The sequence below is a fragment of the Manacus vitellinus genome, unplaced genomic scaffold (genome assembly GCF_001715985.3).
Source record: "Manacus vitellinus isolate BGI_N305 unplaced genomic scaffold, ASM171598v3 scaffold_27_pilon, whole genome shotgun sequence".
Classification (NCBI taxonomy): domain Eukaryota; kingdom Metazoa; phylum Chordata; class Aves; order Passeriformes; family Pipridae; genus Manacus; species Manacus vitellinus.
In genome coordinates, this window is record NW_021940039.1 from 9,953,228 (window position 1) to 9,971,274 (window position 18,047).

The 18,047-nt window shown below is 50.3% G+C and overlaps 1 protein-coding gene across 1 annotated transcript in view; it reads right to left on the reverse strand.

The window, feature by feature from the left end:
* NSMF (NMDA receptor synaptonuclear signaling and neuronal migration factor) overlaps positions 1-17,708 on the reverse strand; it is a 47,165-nt gene extending 29,457 nt beyond the window's left edge. The window contains exons 1-2 of the mRNA XM_029960542.1: positions 17,583-17,708; positions 9,018-9,079 (exon numbers count right to left, since the gene is read on the reverse strand). Coding sequence (XP_029816402.1) covers positions 9,018-9,079; positions 17,583-17,692 — 172 coding nt within the window. The 5' untranslated portion in view covers positions 17,693-17,708. The remainder of the gene's footprint in view (positions 1-9,017; positions 9,080-17,582) is intronic.
* Between the last annotated feature and the right edge of the window lie 339 nt (positions 17,709-18,047).

Consider the following 18,047-nt stretch of genomic DNA (forward strand, 5'->3'; position numbering starts at 1 on the left):
AAAGGTAAAATAGGAAAGGCAGGTGTGGACATCAGCACCTGCTCCAGGAGGAAAGCCTGATGGACAACAAGGGCCATTCCAGCGGAAAAACCAGCAGCTTGTCCACCCAGTCCTACCAGTTGCAGGATACAGTGTCACAGACCAACCAGTGCAGAAGGTGTCCACAGGCTCCAAAGCCTCTCCAACCACATTTCACACCTCAAAGGGCAGCAGGTCTGGGGATCTGCTCTCTAGCACCTGAGATCCTCTCCAGTTCCAAGACTAACTGTGCTCTAGAGTGGGTGTGTCTTGGGAAAACACCACCAAAGGACTCTCCGAGATCTGCCAAGATCTGTGCTGGCTAATTGTGCCAAGCACACCATTTTTAAAATTAAAAACAAAGGCCAGTTCTCAGTACTCATCTCAACTTGTCAAACTTACTAATCTGTGTGGGCACAGTGACGCTTCAGATTTCTCAACCACCACAGAATCGTGGCTGACAGCTGCCCCTGCTCCTCCTGAAATTAATACTAGGATGGAAGATGTACAGCCTCCTCAGAGCAAACACACAGGAGTGTCACCTTCCCTCACACACTGACAGCAGCACAATTCAGAGATCCAAGAACTCCTGAGCTCTGGGGTCTGTGGCTAAATGGAAAAATGAAGCCCCCAAAGCACAGTATGTCTGGAAATGGTGATGATCACAAGTGTAAAGAGACCAATTCCAGTCTCTGTTTTATAAGCACTGAGGTCTGTTCAGCCCCATAAAATTTACAGACATGCAAGTGGGACACGACTGGTTTCATGTAAAAGTCAGATTTTTTACTGAAATCCTGGCAGCATTACAATTCTTGACCAGATATATTTGACATCAACTACCTGTCTGATCTAGCATGCAAAATGCGAGGACAATTCTTTCTTCCTACCTTACTTGTCCCTTCCTCAAGGTGTTTTCACTTGTACTTATGTAGGAGTTTTCATGATTTACACTACAAAAGGCTGCCAGCACACCAATGTGTTTTTCTTTTTGTGAAACAATTGAATAATTCTTCATTTTCATTCAATTTAGCACCTTCAGTAACTACACACTGAAGAAAGAACTTCATATGCAAAGGGAATGTGAAGCTTTGTTCCAGACTTGTCGTTAAAAAGGAATTTATCTACAGAAAAATGCCAGTATGGAAGGAAAAGAGATTCAAATAACCACCATAGTGAATTATTGGCTGCTAAAACTGAACCTGCACCATTTCAGGAGCAAGTCTGTGTACTCATATACATGAAGTCACACAAACAAGCAGCCCCAAGATGTGACCAGTGACCCTTTCTGTGCTTGCAGCAAATTGGATGCAGGTGCCACCTGCCTCCACTGTGGCATTTTAGGTTAATAGTTTGCTTCTGATAAGAAAGAAGTCAGGCTGGTCCAGGAATCAATGCTGAATTAGATCTGAGCCACAGGGATGTTGAGTGGTGAGACAGAGGGACACCAAGGGGAGTTCAGCAGTGACTGGGAGTCAGCTGCAGCAGGCTGCTGTTAACACCCTGTGCCTGGTGACTGCTGCTCCCCTCATCTCATTGTCACATTGCTCTTGTCACTTCTCCCACTCCCAGCTGCTCCATCCAGCTGCCACAGCAGCCCAGGCCAGCGTGACTTGGGACTCCTGGCACAGCTCCCTCCTCTCCAGCCACTCCAGTGAACCTGGCCTGGGAATGCCCCTGCTCTCCCACTTGCCTTCAGCAGCAACACCTTTGTCTCACACAGCTGCAAAGCTACTTGAGACCAGACAAATCAGGTTCCTTTTCATCTAGATTTCTGCTCTCCGTGGATTTGTTGTGCCTGAGATACTTAACAGCAAGATGAAGGGAAGGAGACCAACGTGCTTGATCTGTAGATCATGAGCCCAAACATCCAAATGGTATTTTCATCACTTCCCTGCCACCTGGGCCGAGTCCCACAGCCTGTCCAGAGCCCAGGGGCTTGACAGTCCAGTCCTGAGGGCCAACCCACTTCTCACCCCCCTTGTCATTTACTTGAACACACGTCTTTTTGGCCTCACTTGCTCCTGTCTGACATTTCTTTCTTTACCTTCCACACAGCACTGCCCACCACACTCCACAGGGCACATGTATCACCAAAGGCACCGACAGCAGTGACAATCTGTGCTGGGTAACTGGCAGTGTCTTGGAAAAGAGAGGATCCATATTTTCAGTGCATGTAGTTCCCGATAATTAGACCCTTATTAGATACTTACAATACATCCTTTCTCAGTCAGTAACTCTAACCTGAGCACTCGCTCTGACCCAGGGAACTGTGAAAGGACTTGGGTTGTTTTTCTTTCGCTGTCCCCACGTTTCTGCAGAGCAGGGAACAGGCTGGGATCAGCCCCAGCTGACTGCTGCCCATCCACAACTCACAGAGCCAAACTCACCTCTGCTGCAGACTGCCTTGTAACCCCGTGGGATGAGAAGTTTATAAATCAAGGCAGAACATAGCCAAAAGGCACAGACAGAAGCACCAAATTTATTCCTGCATTTAGCAGCTAAACTGATGATTAAAGCACCTTGGATTTAAAGCTTCCGCTCCAGCATCAGAAGCAAAGTGGCAAAGGGGAATCCAGATAAACCCTATTAAAAGAACCTCTGTCATCTCAGCAAAATAAATTTCAGAGAGAGAGTTCTCTCTTCCCTGTTCCACCTCAGCTGGATCTCTCTGGACCTGATGTTTACGGTACCAATTTTAAAAGAAAGAACTGACTTGGCCACTGAATGGAGAGATTTTGGGTGTGCAGTTCATGGCCTTGCAGCATTGCTCACAGGAGTAGGAATGAAGTTAATGCTGGTTTTATCTTACACCAGGAGGAGTCCAGGTGATCAGTGAGGAGAGCAGAGAGGTGCTCTGGCACTGCAAAACCATAAAAACTATTTGAACTGCACAGCTGAGCAGTCTCTCTTGCAGTCTCAGTACTGAGACCTCCCCCCTGCCTGTCCCTGAGCCCTGGGTGTGCTCCTCCTCTCCCTCATCAGAGCCCTAATGCAGAGCTTCCCACCAAGTCCTTCCCAAAGCTGCTGTACCCCAGCAGGACCCCCCAGCAGCCCACTTTGCTGGGCTCAGGGCTGAGATGTAGCCAAGAAACAGGCATGGGAAAAAATGGGAAATTTGTTCAAAATATTGAAGCACAAGGCAGGAATCTAAAAATGGAGACACGACAATTAAGAAAAAAAGGTCACAGTGGCATTTCAGCTGTGCAGGAGCTTCAGAGTCAAGTGAGTAAACAGATTCACTGAATCACAGAATAGCTGGGGCTGGAAGGGACCTCTGGAGATCATCCAGTCCAACCCCCTGCCAAGGCAGAGTCACCTGGAGCAGGTGACACAGGAACACATCCAGGTGGGTTTGGGATGTCTCCAGAGAGGGAGACTCCACGCCCTCCCTGGGCAGCTGTTCCATTGCTCTGCCACCCTCCATGGAAAGAAGTTCTTCCTCATAATGAGGTGTTTTAGTTGTGTTTTAGTTTATGGCCATTGCTCTTGTCCTGTCACTGGGCACCACTGAACAGTGTCTGGCACCATCCTCTTGGCACCTGCCTTAGAGATATTTGTATGGATTGATGAGATCCCATTTGAGCCTTCTCTTCTCTAGACTAGCCAGGCCCAGCTCCTGCAGTCTCTCCTCATATGAGAGATGCTCCAAACCCCTCATATCTTTGTGGCCTCTGCTGGACCCTCTCCAGTAGCTCCTTGTCTTTCTTGAGCTGTGCACAACGATGTGCACAATGTTCACTGTGGGTTACCCAAATCCTGACCACAGCCCTGCTGTGACTTTACTGGGCACCACAACCCCACTGCTCCCAAGGAAGGAATGTCACACACTTCCCTGCAAAGCCACAGGGAAGAGGCAAGGGCTGCTTCTGTAAGGGAGCTGCTCTGAGAAACCACAAGGTCACTTAGCTATGACAAAATGGTTCCAATTAGTCTTCTGTGCTCAAATGGGCTAGAAAACAAACAAACTCCAGATAGTATTGACACAGTGTCTCATAGGTGAGTAACCTTTTAGTCTGGCCTCTAACATTAATGTGAACAGATGAAATTGTTCCTGTGAGACACGACCCAAAGGAGCAAGTGGCAGCTCCATCACTGGCCTCAGCATCTCCATGGCAACACTGTGACCTATGCTTTCACTCCCTTTATAAGCCAACAACATATTCCATGGCAAATTTCAGGATACACCCACACCATAATTGCTCCAGCTTATGCTGGAAGTGGCCTGAAAGCCACAGAGATGAGATTTCACATCCCTGCTCTGTCCTGAGCTCAGGCCACCTACAGCCCCCTCTGTTTCTAGAAAGGTCACCTCCACTGCTCAAGGCCACCTCCACCTCATCAGCACAGGGACACACTGGGAGCAGGGCCAGGTGCATTGCTGGTCCATCCTGGGGACAGGGCAAACACCCTCTAGAGAAAAAGGCCTCCTTGGTGCTCACCCTGCACCAGGCTCCACTGGCAGCTCCACAGTCTGACCACTGCCAAACTGCAGGTCCCTCAGAGCACTGCACAGCTCCAGCTTGACTTCACAGAGGCACAAAAAGCACAGCTTGCAGGTTGCTTTACCCTGAAGCACCTGTAAGGCCTCACTTCGAGGTTTCTCCAGCCCCAGGCCAGTTCTGGCAGTGTCAGGAAGCTCCTCTGTGTGTGGCTGCTCCTCCACACACACTCCCAGCCTCTTCAGAGGCAGCCAAAGCCCAGGCTGCAAACACAGTGGGTTGATCCAGTGCAGGCTCTGCACCTGGGACAGGGGTAAACATGTTTTGTTCCTGCCACCCCTCCCCACTGCCATTTGGCTCACAAGTGCCCTCTTCTCCTTACACATTGCACTGATGACTGAAACACCATGCAAAACCAAAGGAAAGACGTGAAGATGATCTTTTTTGAGCTTAAAAAGAAGTGTCTTCCAGTTTCAGGTAAACACTCCTTTGGTTTGCACTGATGCAAAGCAGTAGTCAAGCTGCTGTTGCAAGAATCACATCAAATTTGGGTCAAAACCTGCAAGGTAGCAGTGGCAGCACAAACCACACCTTATATCTACTGGGATCTCTCCCTTTCTCTTGCTTCCAGAACCTTTCCCGCTCATCCTGCCCAGAGCAGTCAATCCCAGGGCAGCCCAGAGATGCATCCCACAGCTGCATCCCACAGCCCTGCACTCCAGCAGCAGCAGCTCCCTCCCAACAACCCCACTGAGCAAAACAGAAACTGCCTGATAAAAAAGTAACAGGAAAACAACCCACACAGCTCCCTCTCTTTCCTCAAAGGATCACTGTGTCTGGCTCCCAGCTCACTGGCATGCATCACTGCTTCCCCAGGCAGGAGGCAGCTTCTCAAAGGCTCTGCTTGCTGTCCTTTTTAATGTCACTGCCCTGGCTACCTTTTCCTCTCACAGTGTCAGTACATGGAGATAACAAAATCTAAAACATTATCTCAGCGTGGGGCCTCTGACATCTAAGCTGGGAGAAAGGAACTGTCCAAAATTCCATGAGCTCTGGTGACACTTTGAGAGGTTATTTTTTCTGTGCTTTGTTCTCTGCAGCCTTTTTACACTTGCACAATATTTCAGTCCTTTTCTCCTACACTAAAACCATGCCTCAGACAAGATGGAAAGTCTTTGGAAGGTACCAGAAAGATACAAAAGTCAGCAAGGACTCTGGCAACAGCCCTGCAGTCAGAGTGAACACTGAACACGGGAGAGTGTTCCTCGTGGGAACCCTCCCAGACCTCCAGCCTGCATGAATAAGCCAGCAATGAACAGAGGCAGGAAGAGAGAAGGAGATCCATCACCTCCTCAGCACCAGCTCCCTCACCAGATCCATGTCCTGTCACCTGCAGCAGAGTCCAACACTCCCTTTTTTTTTCTAATTCCTCAAAATAGCTTAAGGATCAGGGGGGAAAGTCTCAGTGAGCCCAAAGGGAGAATTTTTTCATCCTATGTCAGTACTTGTAACCCATCACCAGGCAAATGCCCTGTTCCAAAAGGGAAATAAAGGAAAGAAAACTCTGTGTTGCCATCATCCCTTCTGTAACCTCCGAGCAAGAGGAGAGGTAAATGTACCTCCCCAGTCACCTGGAAAAACCTCCTCCAGAGTGAGACACTGAAGAGTTGCACATGGATAGTCACACAACATTTGTGAGCCATGAAGTTCCCGGGCCTCCCATCAGGAAGAATCAGAAGTTACAACCAACAACAAACGTTCTCCCTCTCCTTTTCCCACTCCATGTCACCCCACAGTACCTCTCTACCTCCTGCTGCTGTTCATCCCACACCCACTGCCCCAGCAAGCAGAGAGAGCACACACTGACTGCAACTGTATTGAAAACAGAAGGTAAAAAAGCCTTGCACATAACTCAGCCTTGGTTACAATGCCTGGCTGTGGCAGCTGGCCCGTCCTGCTGACACACAGTCCCTCTGCAGTTCTTCATTGCCACTCCCTGATTTCTCAGAGACATTCTGCCACACAAGCTCTCCAGAGGAGCCACCACAAACAGACTCTGGGGTGTAAAAGTTACCCCTGAAGAACAAGCTCCTTGATCAGTTGTAGAACATGATCTTATGAGGGATACAAAAGCCACTAGACCGTTTCCTTTCCTTGGAGTCAAGGGACTCTGAAGATGAAAAAAGTTAGACCAAAATGGACAATCCTCAGAGAACAAAATGTAGCAGAACTAGAGCAAGTTGGGGCAGCATCTGCACACCTGCCATCTCCCCCCAGGTGGGTCTCCTGGGGCTGAATTAACAGGTAAAGCAGCAAAAGAACTGACAGCCCAAAGAGACACACCCACTCCATTTTCTCCATGAGGATTGCCCTCTGCAGGGAGAGAGGAGGGTTCAAGCTCCCAGATGCACAGAAGAGGAGGATCCTGCCCTTCCCTTCTCCATTTAAGCCTTCACTGTCCCACTGATGGCTCTGCCACCTTCCTGCTCCTCAAAAAGCACAACAGACAGCTGATCCTACAGCTCCACCACTCTGCCCAGCCAAAGGTGAAGCCTTCAGAAACTTGCACTGTGATCCTGTGACAGAATTTCTGCAGGAAGCAAAGACATGACTTCCCTGGGATTGGACTAGTGGGATGAATAAAAGGGAGCCAAATTTCCTACTCTCAACATATTTTATAGGATAGCAACCTTCCTACCATGGTTATTTATACAGAAGTGTTACAGACTCTGTTAAATTATACACTGCAGAATTTCAGAAGATGACTTAAAAATGACGATTCTCCCTCCTCCCCTTCTTTAGAATTTATAGAGTAATTTCTAGGGAATTTTTTTATTTCCAAGTGAGTACTTGAGGATCCCATAAGTATTGTGGTATTTCCATGTGTACCTCTCACAGCTTGATTCTTGCCTGTGGCAACTAAATTCACTTGGATTCAAGACAATCTCAAGCTTGACACACCAAGGGGCAGTGGGTGAAAAGGCTTCCCTGGAGAGCTTAGGGATGTGTAACAAGCACAGAGAGGGCTGAAGTGCTGCTCTGGGGAGCCCAACACATTATCCAGGAGTCACATCAGCTCCATTTCCATGTTCTCCTTACCCACAGTCCATGAGGAACAAGCAACCAGGAGCACCCCTAAGGCTGAGTAAACGACAGCTCTGTAAGTGCAGAGAGGCTCCTGCTCCTTGGACCTGAGCAGAGCTCCCCAGCCCTCAGGCACCTGAACAGATCTGCAATTCCCCCTTGTCTCCATCAGGTTCCCTGCCTGGCCTGAACGTGACCCCACAGGTGCTGTGAGGGCATTACAGAGGGAGCAGGAGCCAACACTTCTCCCTGTTGGAAACTGGGCTGGGGGGCTGCAAAAAAGGACCAGCAAAGACTCCAGCTGACAGGAACAGCTGCAAAAATGGCCACGATGGAAGGATGGTTTTGCCACCTTGGGAAGCTCCTGCCAGCCTGTCTCTGAACAGTCTGCCCAACCCTCTCTTCCTCCTCTGCCTCACAGACACTTCATCTCAGCTGCACCAAACCCCAGCCTTTCCCCACCCTTCCCTTCCTACCACCACGGGCTGTTCTTAGACCAAATATTGTAAGTAAAGTGTCACTGGAGCTCCTCATGCCTGAAAAACATCCAAGAAAATTGCAGTATGTTGTTTTAGAGCCCTTCCATTCACAGTGTTAGCACAACTCAGCCAAGGACAACTTGAAGGTCATTAGAAGAGATCCAAGAAAAAAGGCAGGGACTCATTCAGCTGGCTGCCAAAGACTAGTGTGACTGGGCTTGCTCTTTTAGCAAGAGGTTTAAACACACACAGAAATTACCTAAAATGATAACACCACATTCTATTTAATAACTTTATCCCCTGCAAAACAGTTCAACATTACAGAACAATCTGCTACTAATTCACATAGGATTTTCTGTGGATTCCACAAGATTTTCTATAGATTTTTTAGTGAATGTATTGTCTGCAGAATATTTTCTTTCCTCACAGAGAAGACAGAGCCCTGCTAGAAGTGGAGTGAGTTTCTCTTGTGCTCTCTTGCCCATCAAGCAGAACTCATCATAAGCTGATGGGGACAATACCTTGCATCTAAAATTCTGACACATTAACTGGCACATGCTGATGCCCTCAACTAGGCAAATCTCAGTTTAACCCCTGTGGAAGCAAACCCTGGGAATAAATCCAGCTGTTACCTTTGCCATCAAGGACAGATTGCTGCACACACACTAAGCACACCAGTGAACACACTAAAACTCATTTTAGTCCCCAGTGAAAGCAAGACCCAGGAGTGACAAAGCAGTGCAGAAGCCTTGTGCAGTGCTGTCACTTCCCTGCTGAAGCTTCTCCCAGGGACATCAGCTCCAGGGGTGCCTTTACCACACTGAAAGTGAACTTGTCCCTACAGCCCACCCAGCACTGAGTCACCAAACTGCCTTTTCTCCTGCCGAGATCTCCCACCAACCCTTCATGACAAATAAATGCACTTTCAATTTAGGGCTCTCAAGCAATAGGTGCATGCCCACAGATGGACACAAACAAGGCACATCAGTTCTCTTACCTGAGCCGTTTCTGCCCTCGGGGTGGTTTTGTGAGAGATATTCTCCGAAAGCCCTCGCCGCTCTGTGTCACAGCAAAGGAGAGAAACAGAGATGGGCAGTGGTTAAAGGCCAAGGAAAGAAGGCACAGTTCAATAGCAACAGACTGCTGTGTTCCTGCAGCTGTCATCCCTCAGCCCCAGGTGACACCAGTGCAAACATGCTGCCATAGCACTGAGGGCTTCCTGGTTACACAGTGTTCCCCTGGCCAAAGAGGGAAAACAGAGCTGGACTGGAAGTCCAGGACTACATTAGTCTTTACCTTCTCTGTTAAAACTGAAAACTAAAATTGAAATGCACCTGCAATAAATTTGGCCTCGTTTCTCTGATGCACACAGGAACTCGCTCACTGTCTTCAACCCCCTCCTGGCAGCTCAGAGGAGGAGGTATCTCCACCCCAGTGCCAACCACCTCTCCAACCTCCTACTCAGGTCCTGAGTGCTCCCACCCGTGAGCTGTAACAGCTTAGACATGAATGCTAATGCTCGTTTTAACCACCTTCACCCCAAGTTCTCAGTGATTGGATTACTGGAGAAGCTTATTTGAGAGACACCCACAACTACCCCAAAAAGCAGTTCCTGGTTCTCTGATGGATTGAGGTCCCGTGGATGACCGAGATTTTACTGGAATATATTAAGAACCAACGAAGCAGGGGGAGCTCAACCCTTATAACACATCTTGGCCTACGTAAGAGAGCAAACCTATGAATATTCCAACCAGGGAAAAGCTCTCTGCTTGCAACCTACACAGGAAAGGAATCCTTGGTCAAGGCACGCATTCCCTGGAATACAGTAATCTCCAGATTCCAATTGCCAGGGCTTTTATACAGTCCTGCTGCAGTGCTTGTTCTCCTGTACCCAACAGACCTGTGACTCAAGAGAGCCAGTACTAATGCCAGCTTTCCCCCAGCCATCCATTTTCCCTAGGTTTGCAGAACAATCTCTCCAAGGTCTGCAGCCTCACAATCAGGCTGAGTTGCCCATGGGCCTCACAAAGAGGGAGGTGAAACAGCCACCACCTCCTGGGCCAGCCAAGCCAAGCCAGCAGACCCAGAGTCCACCAGCACACTAGCATCTCTTGGGAAGGAGTCAAGACTTGCTGCAACAGGGAAGATTGTCCATATTAAGGCATCACATCCACTGTCCTCCTCCTTCAGACGTGCTCAACCTCAACATCCCTCTCCAATTCAAGCTGCTGCAAAAATCTCCTAAGGGACACTAAATATCTAAGTGGAAAATGGCCTTGACCTCCAAAACAACCTTCTGCTTTGCTACCCCATGCAGCAGCCAACCCCAACTTGTGTAGCCACTGCTGTTATGCACCTCCTCCCAAGGGGGAAAAATTAACAAAGCTACAACACACCTCCCAGCACAACTTGGGCTGGAAGGAGTGGGAAGTCCATTTGTCATCCTCAGCCAGCAACACGGGATCGATACGAACGATGAAGAAAGAGTAATTTAATCTCCCTGGGACTAAATTTCAGCACAGCCAAATGCAAAATGCTTTGGAGCAGCACAGCTGGAGCTGTGCAAGAAGCAAGGTTTAAGCTTCTGCATCTTTACAGACTAACATCCAGTGCTGAGCTTTTCCTTGTTTCCGGATCCTCACCTGTCTAGTCCCAGGCTGTACCTTTAGACACTCACTTGGGGTGGCAGTTGCCCAAACTGTCTTCATCAGTGCCTAAGCACACCCAGAGATGGTCACACAGAGGTTCTGTCACATGGGGAGCTGTACAATCAGCCCACAATCCCCACTGCAAACAACAGAGGGACGACCATCATGGTTCACCCATCCAGGAGGAAAAGCACCTCATGGACGTTCCTTGCACCAACCTTTCTGTCCGAGCAAAAAGCAGGACTTGGGCCCAGGACAACACACAAATGCAGAGTTGGGAGCTGGAATGTGGCTACTTTGGGGCAGTGGTTGAGCCACCATCCCTGGAGGGATTTAAAAGACATGCAGATGTGGCACTTGGGGACGTGGGTTAGTGGTGGATGTGGCAGCGTTTGGTTCGCGGTTGGACTCGTCGATCTTAGAGGTCATTTCCAACCCAAATGATTCTGTGATTCTAACATCAGGATATGCAGCTGCAGGAGCATTCCTGAGCTACTCCTGCACTCCATGTCAGAGGTGGTTAAAGCTCAGCCAAAGCCTCGGCTGATCTTGCACAGCGTTGGCAACAGCCCAGCTTTGAGCAGATGCCTGGGCTCGAGACTCCCAAGATCCCTTCCACCAAGACTTCTGGGACTCCAAGGCTTCCCAAGGAAATGTCTGTCCTTGCAAGGCATCACCAACACCATTCACAAATGGAGCACTTGCACCCTGGGGAAAGACTCTGAAGCTTCTCTTTTGCATCAGCAGTTATTCCGTGTAGATAAAACAACAACGAGCAAGTTCTCAGGTAATAATTTATCAGTGAGAGAACACGGTGATTCACACAAAAAATGGTGAAATATGATGATAAAATGTAGTCTGTAACTAGTTCAAAAGCTCCAAGAGCTCCAAGATCATCTATCATTCTCTCCATTCATCTCTCTGCCAATGCCTGAAGCTGATTTGTCGCTCTGAAAACCTGAACCAATGCAGGCTTAAAAAACTAGTACCAAACACTTCCTAAGACCCAGACTGAAAACTGGCTAACACAGAGCCAGAGAGAAGTGATGCCACCCTCCATGGTGAAATGCTTTCCATGCTTGCCATAGTGAAAATAACATCACTCAAAGTAGGAGCCCAAGCAGAGAGGTGCTGCAGTGTCTCTAACCTCACTGTCCTGTCTCCCCAAGCACACAAGGTAGGAGGGTGCAATCCCAAGTGCCAGAGCTCCCAGGGAACAGGCAATACCCAGACCTCTCGTGCAGGACAGAAGCACAGTGGAGGAGCACAGGGCTGCTCCAAAGCCCTGCTGCCCTGCCCAGGCTGAACCTGCAGTTCTGTCCCTGCCTTTCCACCCCCACAGCTCTCAGACCCCACAGGCCAAGCCAAGAGCAAACAAACATGGTCACACGGTCACAGCTCTCTCGTGACAGCAAACACAGCAGTGACGCCTGCACAGCACAATGTGCAACGGGGGGTTTCCAGCCAATTACACTGCAAACTTCAGGCTAATTATTTTGCCTATTATCTCAGTGGTTCCCTTCTACATCCCTGCTTTCCAAGTGCCATCGGCTCCTCCTTGGCTGTGCCTCAGCTGATCTCCCACTGATGTCTGCACGTGCCCTTTGCCAAGGGGACTCTGATGGCCATGCTGATGGCTCCTTATGCCTGTTTTCCCCTTGCCAAGCCTTTTGTGTTCCTTCTCTGCCCTCCCTGTGCTCACAGCCACCCCAGTTTACCAGCACCTGCCCATATTGTTACCGTGCCGTTTCCCCCTCTCCTTGGCTACCCACTGGCTTCATCAAAATAAAGCCAGAGCAAAATTCAAACAGATGGTAGCTGCTCTAGCCATCCCATTCTTTTCTATCCCTTTAATCTACACTCTCTATTGCCACAAGTTACACAATCAGACTTTTCTCTCAGCTCAGCTTTGCCTCCACTATCACCAGCCATGGAGTTCAAGCCTCATGACACCATCACACAAAACTCTTCAACTGGGCTCTGAGCAGAGACACTTTGGGATAATTTAACTGGCAAGGGATGAAAAAGATAACTTTTTTCACATAAATGAGATGAGGTACAAGGTGCCTTAGAGCTGCACGGGCTGGTGAGCTATAACCCTGAGTGTGTGACACTGCCAAAGCTGCATACAAATGAGCAGGTAGTACTGAGAGGTGATCAGCTGATGACATGACAAGTTTAGCCCTGACTCATCTGGAGAGAGGTTATCATTTTAGTGGCAGATCAGCCCTGCATGTTACGCAGTCAGCACAGCTTGATTTAACAGAAGGACATGGACCAGGGACCTCAGCTCTAGCACGCTGTGCTGCCCAGTGTAAGCAGCACAGACCAGCCTGCCACGGCTCCAGAAATCAGGAGCCTCTCCTCCAGCATTCCAGCAGAACGGCTTCAGGAGTGAGGAGGGTGGGATGGGGCAGCACAACACAGGCAGCAAAGGCAGCTGCCCTTTGGGGGGCATTTTTCAGTACTCACTGTGCATCAGATGTCAGAGCTGGACTCAGGTCTGGACCAGAACTGCGGAGAAGCGCAGACAGGCTAGACAGAGATTTGCTAGAAGGAGCGAAGCCACCAAATAACAAAGATCTCAATTACAATGTGATAAGCATAAAATAGCCTTCATGTCTCTGAAATAATCACATCAGCAGGATAAAAGGGGCCTTGATGCACACTAGCAGCTATGAGAAACTGGTGCACGTAAATTTATGCAATCCACCAAACTGACACTGAACTGAGCGAAGAAATGTGGATTGAAACACTCAGAGAGACAGGAAAGACCTCAGATAACTCCACTGAGAGCACAGCAGCAAGCTAAGCAAAACCTGGACTGTTCAGAAGTATTACATGGAAAAAATAAAGAACACCCACCACCTTCTTGTGCTCCTTCAGAAATAATGCCCAGAGCGGTTGCAGCAGGAATCTGTTGTGACAGCACCTGACAGTGCTGCATCTCAGGCAAACAGGAGACAAGAGACCTCCTGCATCATCAGGACCTACGTCCTCCTACAGCAGCAATCCTGCTCTTGTCACCAGGCAGAGAAGGGAACACCTCCAGCATATCCACAGTTAACAGCTCAGTCATTAAAGACTGTTGACACCTACGTTATTTAAGCCTAATAGTAACAATACCCTGACGAAAATTAGTTTTCTGAAATATCTTTGTAAAGAGATGGGAGCTGGAAAAATTTAATTTTAAAATTCTCAGTCTCAAGAAAGGGAAATTGGACATCAGCAATGGATCGAAAAGTCAAAGACCCCACAGTCTTGGAGTAATTTAGTCACGAAGTTTGGACAGGAGGAGAGAGGAAAAGCAGGAAGAAGTTGAAAGAAAAAGGCAATCAAAGCATGAGAGAGTTCATACCACTCACCAGAACATTCACAGGCAGAAAAAAGAATCTAGACTCCAAGAAGAACCCCCCAATCTAAACCAAAAATCTCTCACACAGCAAGAAACCTGGGATAAGGAACATGTTCAAGTACCTCTGCATTTTGTCAGTGCAAAACTTACCCTTTACAGCAACGAATGCCGTGTTCAAAGCCATTCTCCAGCTCTCTCCAATCGGTAGAGAGGGAGACCAAATCCTTATCTCTTTTTGGGGTATCTTGGACTAGATGGCAAAGTCCTGAAATTGGGCAAAGATGAACCACACTCTCAACTCAAATATTTCCTGTGCTAACTACAGCAAGGAGAGATGGTTCTGGAACACCCAGCAAGAGCCTCACATCTGTTTGCTCGCACTGTCACGCTCTCCCAAAGAGCAGCACAATACAAAGCAGAGCTGTAGGGAAAGACTTCCTTTACTGCCCCTTTTGGGGTACCAGTGTTTTCCTGTAGGTGCCAAGGCAGCAAGGGCAAAGAAAACCCATTTCTAAGGGTTCATGTGCACCCTTGGAAGTGTGCTGGGGAAGCCAAGGAGCATGGGTCAGACACCCCTGGCCCTGAGGGGAACGTGCAGGAGCCCAAGGCGCAGCAGCCCCGGCACCGTCAGCGGAGGGGCAGCACCAAGGTCATGGCTCAAGGACGACTGCGTCATCCCTGCCTTCAGCACTTGGGCCCCAGGAGCTGCACACAGGGCAATAAATGCACTCACAGGGAGGAGACAGTCTGACAGGGAGATCTCACAGCCCAGCACTTCAGATGAGATCAGAGCAGCAGCTCCAAGCACAGCCACTGCCAGGGTGTGTGCACGGAATCGGCGCAGGTCACTGCAACTCCCTCGGGAGAGCACGACTACAGAGGGCCAAGCCAGCAGCACTGGGGATGTTCCCCACAACACTGGCACAGAGCAACACTGTCCTTAGTTTGTAAGAAGTTGTTTCAACGACCTGGTACACAACAAGCTGTGTGGAGCTTAATTAATTCTCCTGGGACAGGAGACTTCCCTGAGTTGCTCTGCAGAGGTTTTCATTTAAGAATCTGGGGAGCCTGCACCTTCTGCTCAGATCTCATTACTCATGCCAGCAAACAACCCATGCCCCTTGCTCAGTGAGAGTCAAGTGTGCACACAGACTCCATCCATTCAAAATAAATACACATCAGTGGCCCTTGGACTTGCAGCGAAATTCAGGAGATGATTTTTCTCTCCAAAGAAAAAGTTGTGAGAAATATGAACGGGGCAGAGCTCAGGAGATACAGAGAAAAAATCCCAGGGCATCTCTTTCTGCAGCACAGGAGCAGGACTCTACAGCTGCCTATACCCACAGGGCACCTAATCATTGCAGCAGTGCTACCATACAGGTGACCCAAGTCCCCAGCCCTCGTGGGATGGACAGAACAGTCTCTGTAGCCTTATCCAGTGTCCTGCAGAGTCTTTGCTGTAGATAAGGACACATGGGGTACATGGAGGAGGATCCAGGGCAGAGCAGAGGGGCTGTGTGTGATGTGCTCTGGGAAGCCTGGAGGAAACCTTTCAGCAGGTGGGTCCTCACCAGAGTGAACGTTCTAAGGGTGGCAGAGCCCACAGGAGGCAGGGGCTGAGCTGTGCATGGAGGGGCAGGATGGAGGCACGTGGACAGCACCTTCTCCATGCAAAGAGGCACTGCAGGGAGCCCCTCAGCAAGTTCTCTGCCCTCCTCTAAGGCTTTTTGGATTAGGCATTTCTAGCACAGGGCACCAACAGGGAGACACATAAAAACATCTGTCCTATGCCATGGTCTACGTGACCAGACACTGCTCAAGGACTTTATGTTCCCCAGCCCAAGTCCAGCTAACTTTCTTAGTCAAGCCACCTCAATTCACACCAGCAAGAGACTCCTCAGAACTCCCACATAACTGTACCTGCAGCTTGTCAGTAGTTATAGCAGGTATGTAGCAAACCAGAACCCCAGAGGCACCTCCCAGTCTCCACACAATTGATACTACCCGAGTAGCATCTGCCCACCTTGGTGTAGGCTAACAAGTCATTATGTTCAAAACACATTAGTCGCTCCCAAACACCCACACAACCACTTGAAATCTTACCAATTACCGAATATGTTGTTTGTGTGACTGTCTAAATCCCAATCCCAGAACCCCATCACAGCAGTTATGGTGCTTCACATGTCATTTCTGCACATCCACCTGGCTGACATCACCAAAAAGAATCCCACTTCCAAATCTCTGGATGCCACTGAAAGCACCCACATTTCCATTACTGGTTTATGGGCAGAGTGCACCAAGACACGGGGAAAAGTTGCAGGCTCTGCCCGGGGAGCTTTCTCTAAGAGACACTCCAGACTTTGAAGGATGGATTTCTTTACAACTCAAACAGATGGCAATATACAGACAGCTCTGAATCTTCTTCCCTTCAAGCCATAAGACTTCTCTTTCCTCCCGGCACAGCAGAGATGCCATAATGCTGAGTTACATGGAGAGGTGACTGAGATCTCTCAGCAACACGGATCGCGTCCTACACATGACTCCAGGTTATTCTAATGCAATTCTTCTGTCTGACACAAAGAAGGTGTTACATAATGCAGCCAAAAAGTTTATTTCTCCCCATTTTTTTCCCAGCAGCAAGGAGCTGGTCTAGATGTAGCAGCGACAGCGACAGACCTACCTCTTGGCACAGCTGTGCTGTAGGAGCAGCTAAAAAGCTGCGCCAATGCCCCCAGATAGTTGCCGGATAATTTCCGTGCCACTGGCACTGCAGCGTGGGAGAAGGGTCCTCTCCACCTACCTGGGCACTGTAGCAAACCTCATCTCTGACAGCTTTCTAAACCCCAATAAATTCAAGCAGCAAATATATTTTCTAGGATGTTTGATACTGAAAAGCAGTGGGACTAGTCGGCGAGCGAAACGCTACACTGTAGGACAAGCAATATAAAAGCAGAACAGGCACAATACAGAACCCAAATCCTTTAACTGGTCCATGCAGTGGCTTGGGACGCTGCCGGAGAGGGCAGACGAGGTGGGTGCAGGTTTTCACACGACAGTTTTCCCATTCAAAGTGAAAAGGAAGCTGCTGACTTTGCCCTCGGACACGCAGACGGCATTTCAGCCGAGGAGAACCCACCGAGCGAAGTGACCACGCTCCCAGCTCCCGGAGACCAGAAAGACACATCCCTAACAAATCCACGCTCCTTGCCACCCCAGCAAATAAAACCTGCGGGCGCTGTCGCCGGGCCGGTGGCGGGGACACCTCTGAGAGAAGTCACCTCTCCGAGGCTGAGGGAGCGCCGGGCGCAGCGGGAGCGGAGTCACCGCCGGAGCGCGGCGGGTTCTGGGGGGCTCGGGGCAGCCAGCGAGGGGGACCCACCGGCAGGGCTGCCATTCCCACAACCCGCGCGATGGCCCCGGGGGACAAAACCCGATCGTGCCCGCAGCCGGTGCCTCGGTCGGCCCCTGAGGCTCTCGAAGTCCCCCGCAGCCCGCAGAGCCCCGGGGCGGCCGGGGAGCGCGGGGTCCGGCACCGCGGGGACCCCCCCGAGGGCACCACCTCACTTTGGCCGCCACGGACGACATGGCCTCGTCCTCAGCGTCTTCCTTTTGGACACGGCTGTGCCATATTCGCGCGGGGGGGAGCGGGAGCGGCCGGGGAGCGCTCATCGCCGGGCCCCGCGGCTGCCCATGCGGGGCGCGCCCTCGCCGCCGCCGCACCGCCTCCAGCCGCACGCCTCAGCGCCCCGCCATGCCGCCCCCCGCCCCGCCGGCCCGCCGGCCCTGCGCTCCGCCGCGGCCGCTGCCGGCCCATTGACTGCGGCAGGAGGCAGGGGAGGAGGCACGGAGGGAGGGAAGGAGGAGAGAAGGGACGAGCCCGCCCCACCGCCCAGGAAGCGCCGCTATATTTGGCCGGCGGCGCCTCCTCCGTGCCCTGACATCATGGGGAGGGGGCGTCGGCCCCGCCTGAGGGAGAGACCCCCGGCCCGGAGCCCCCGCGGTGCCCCGCGCTCCTGGTGCGAGC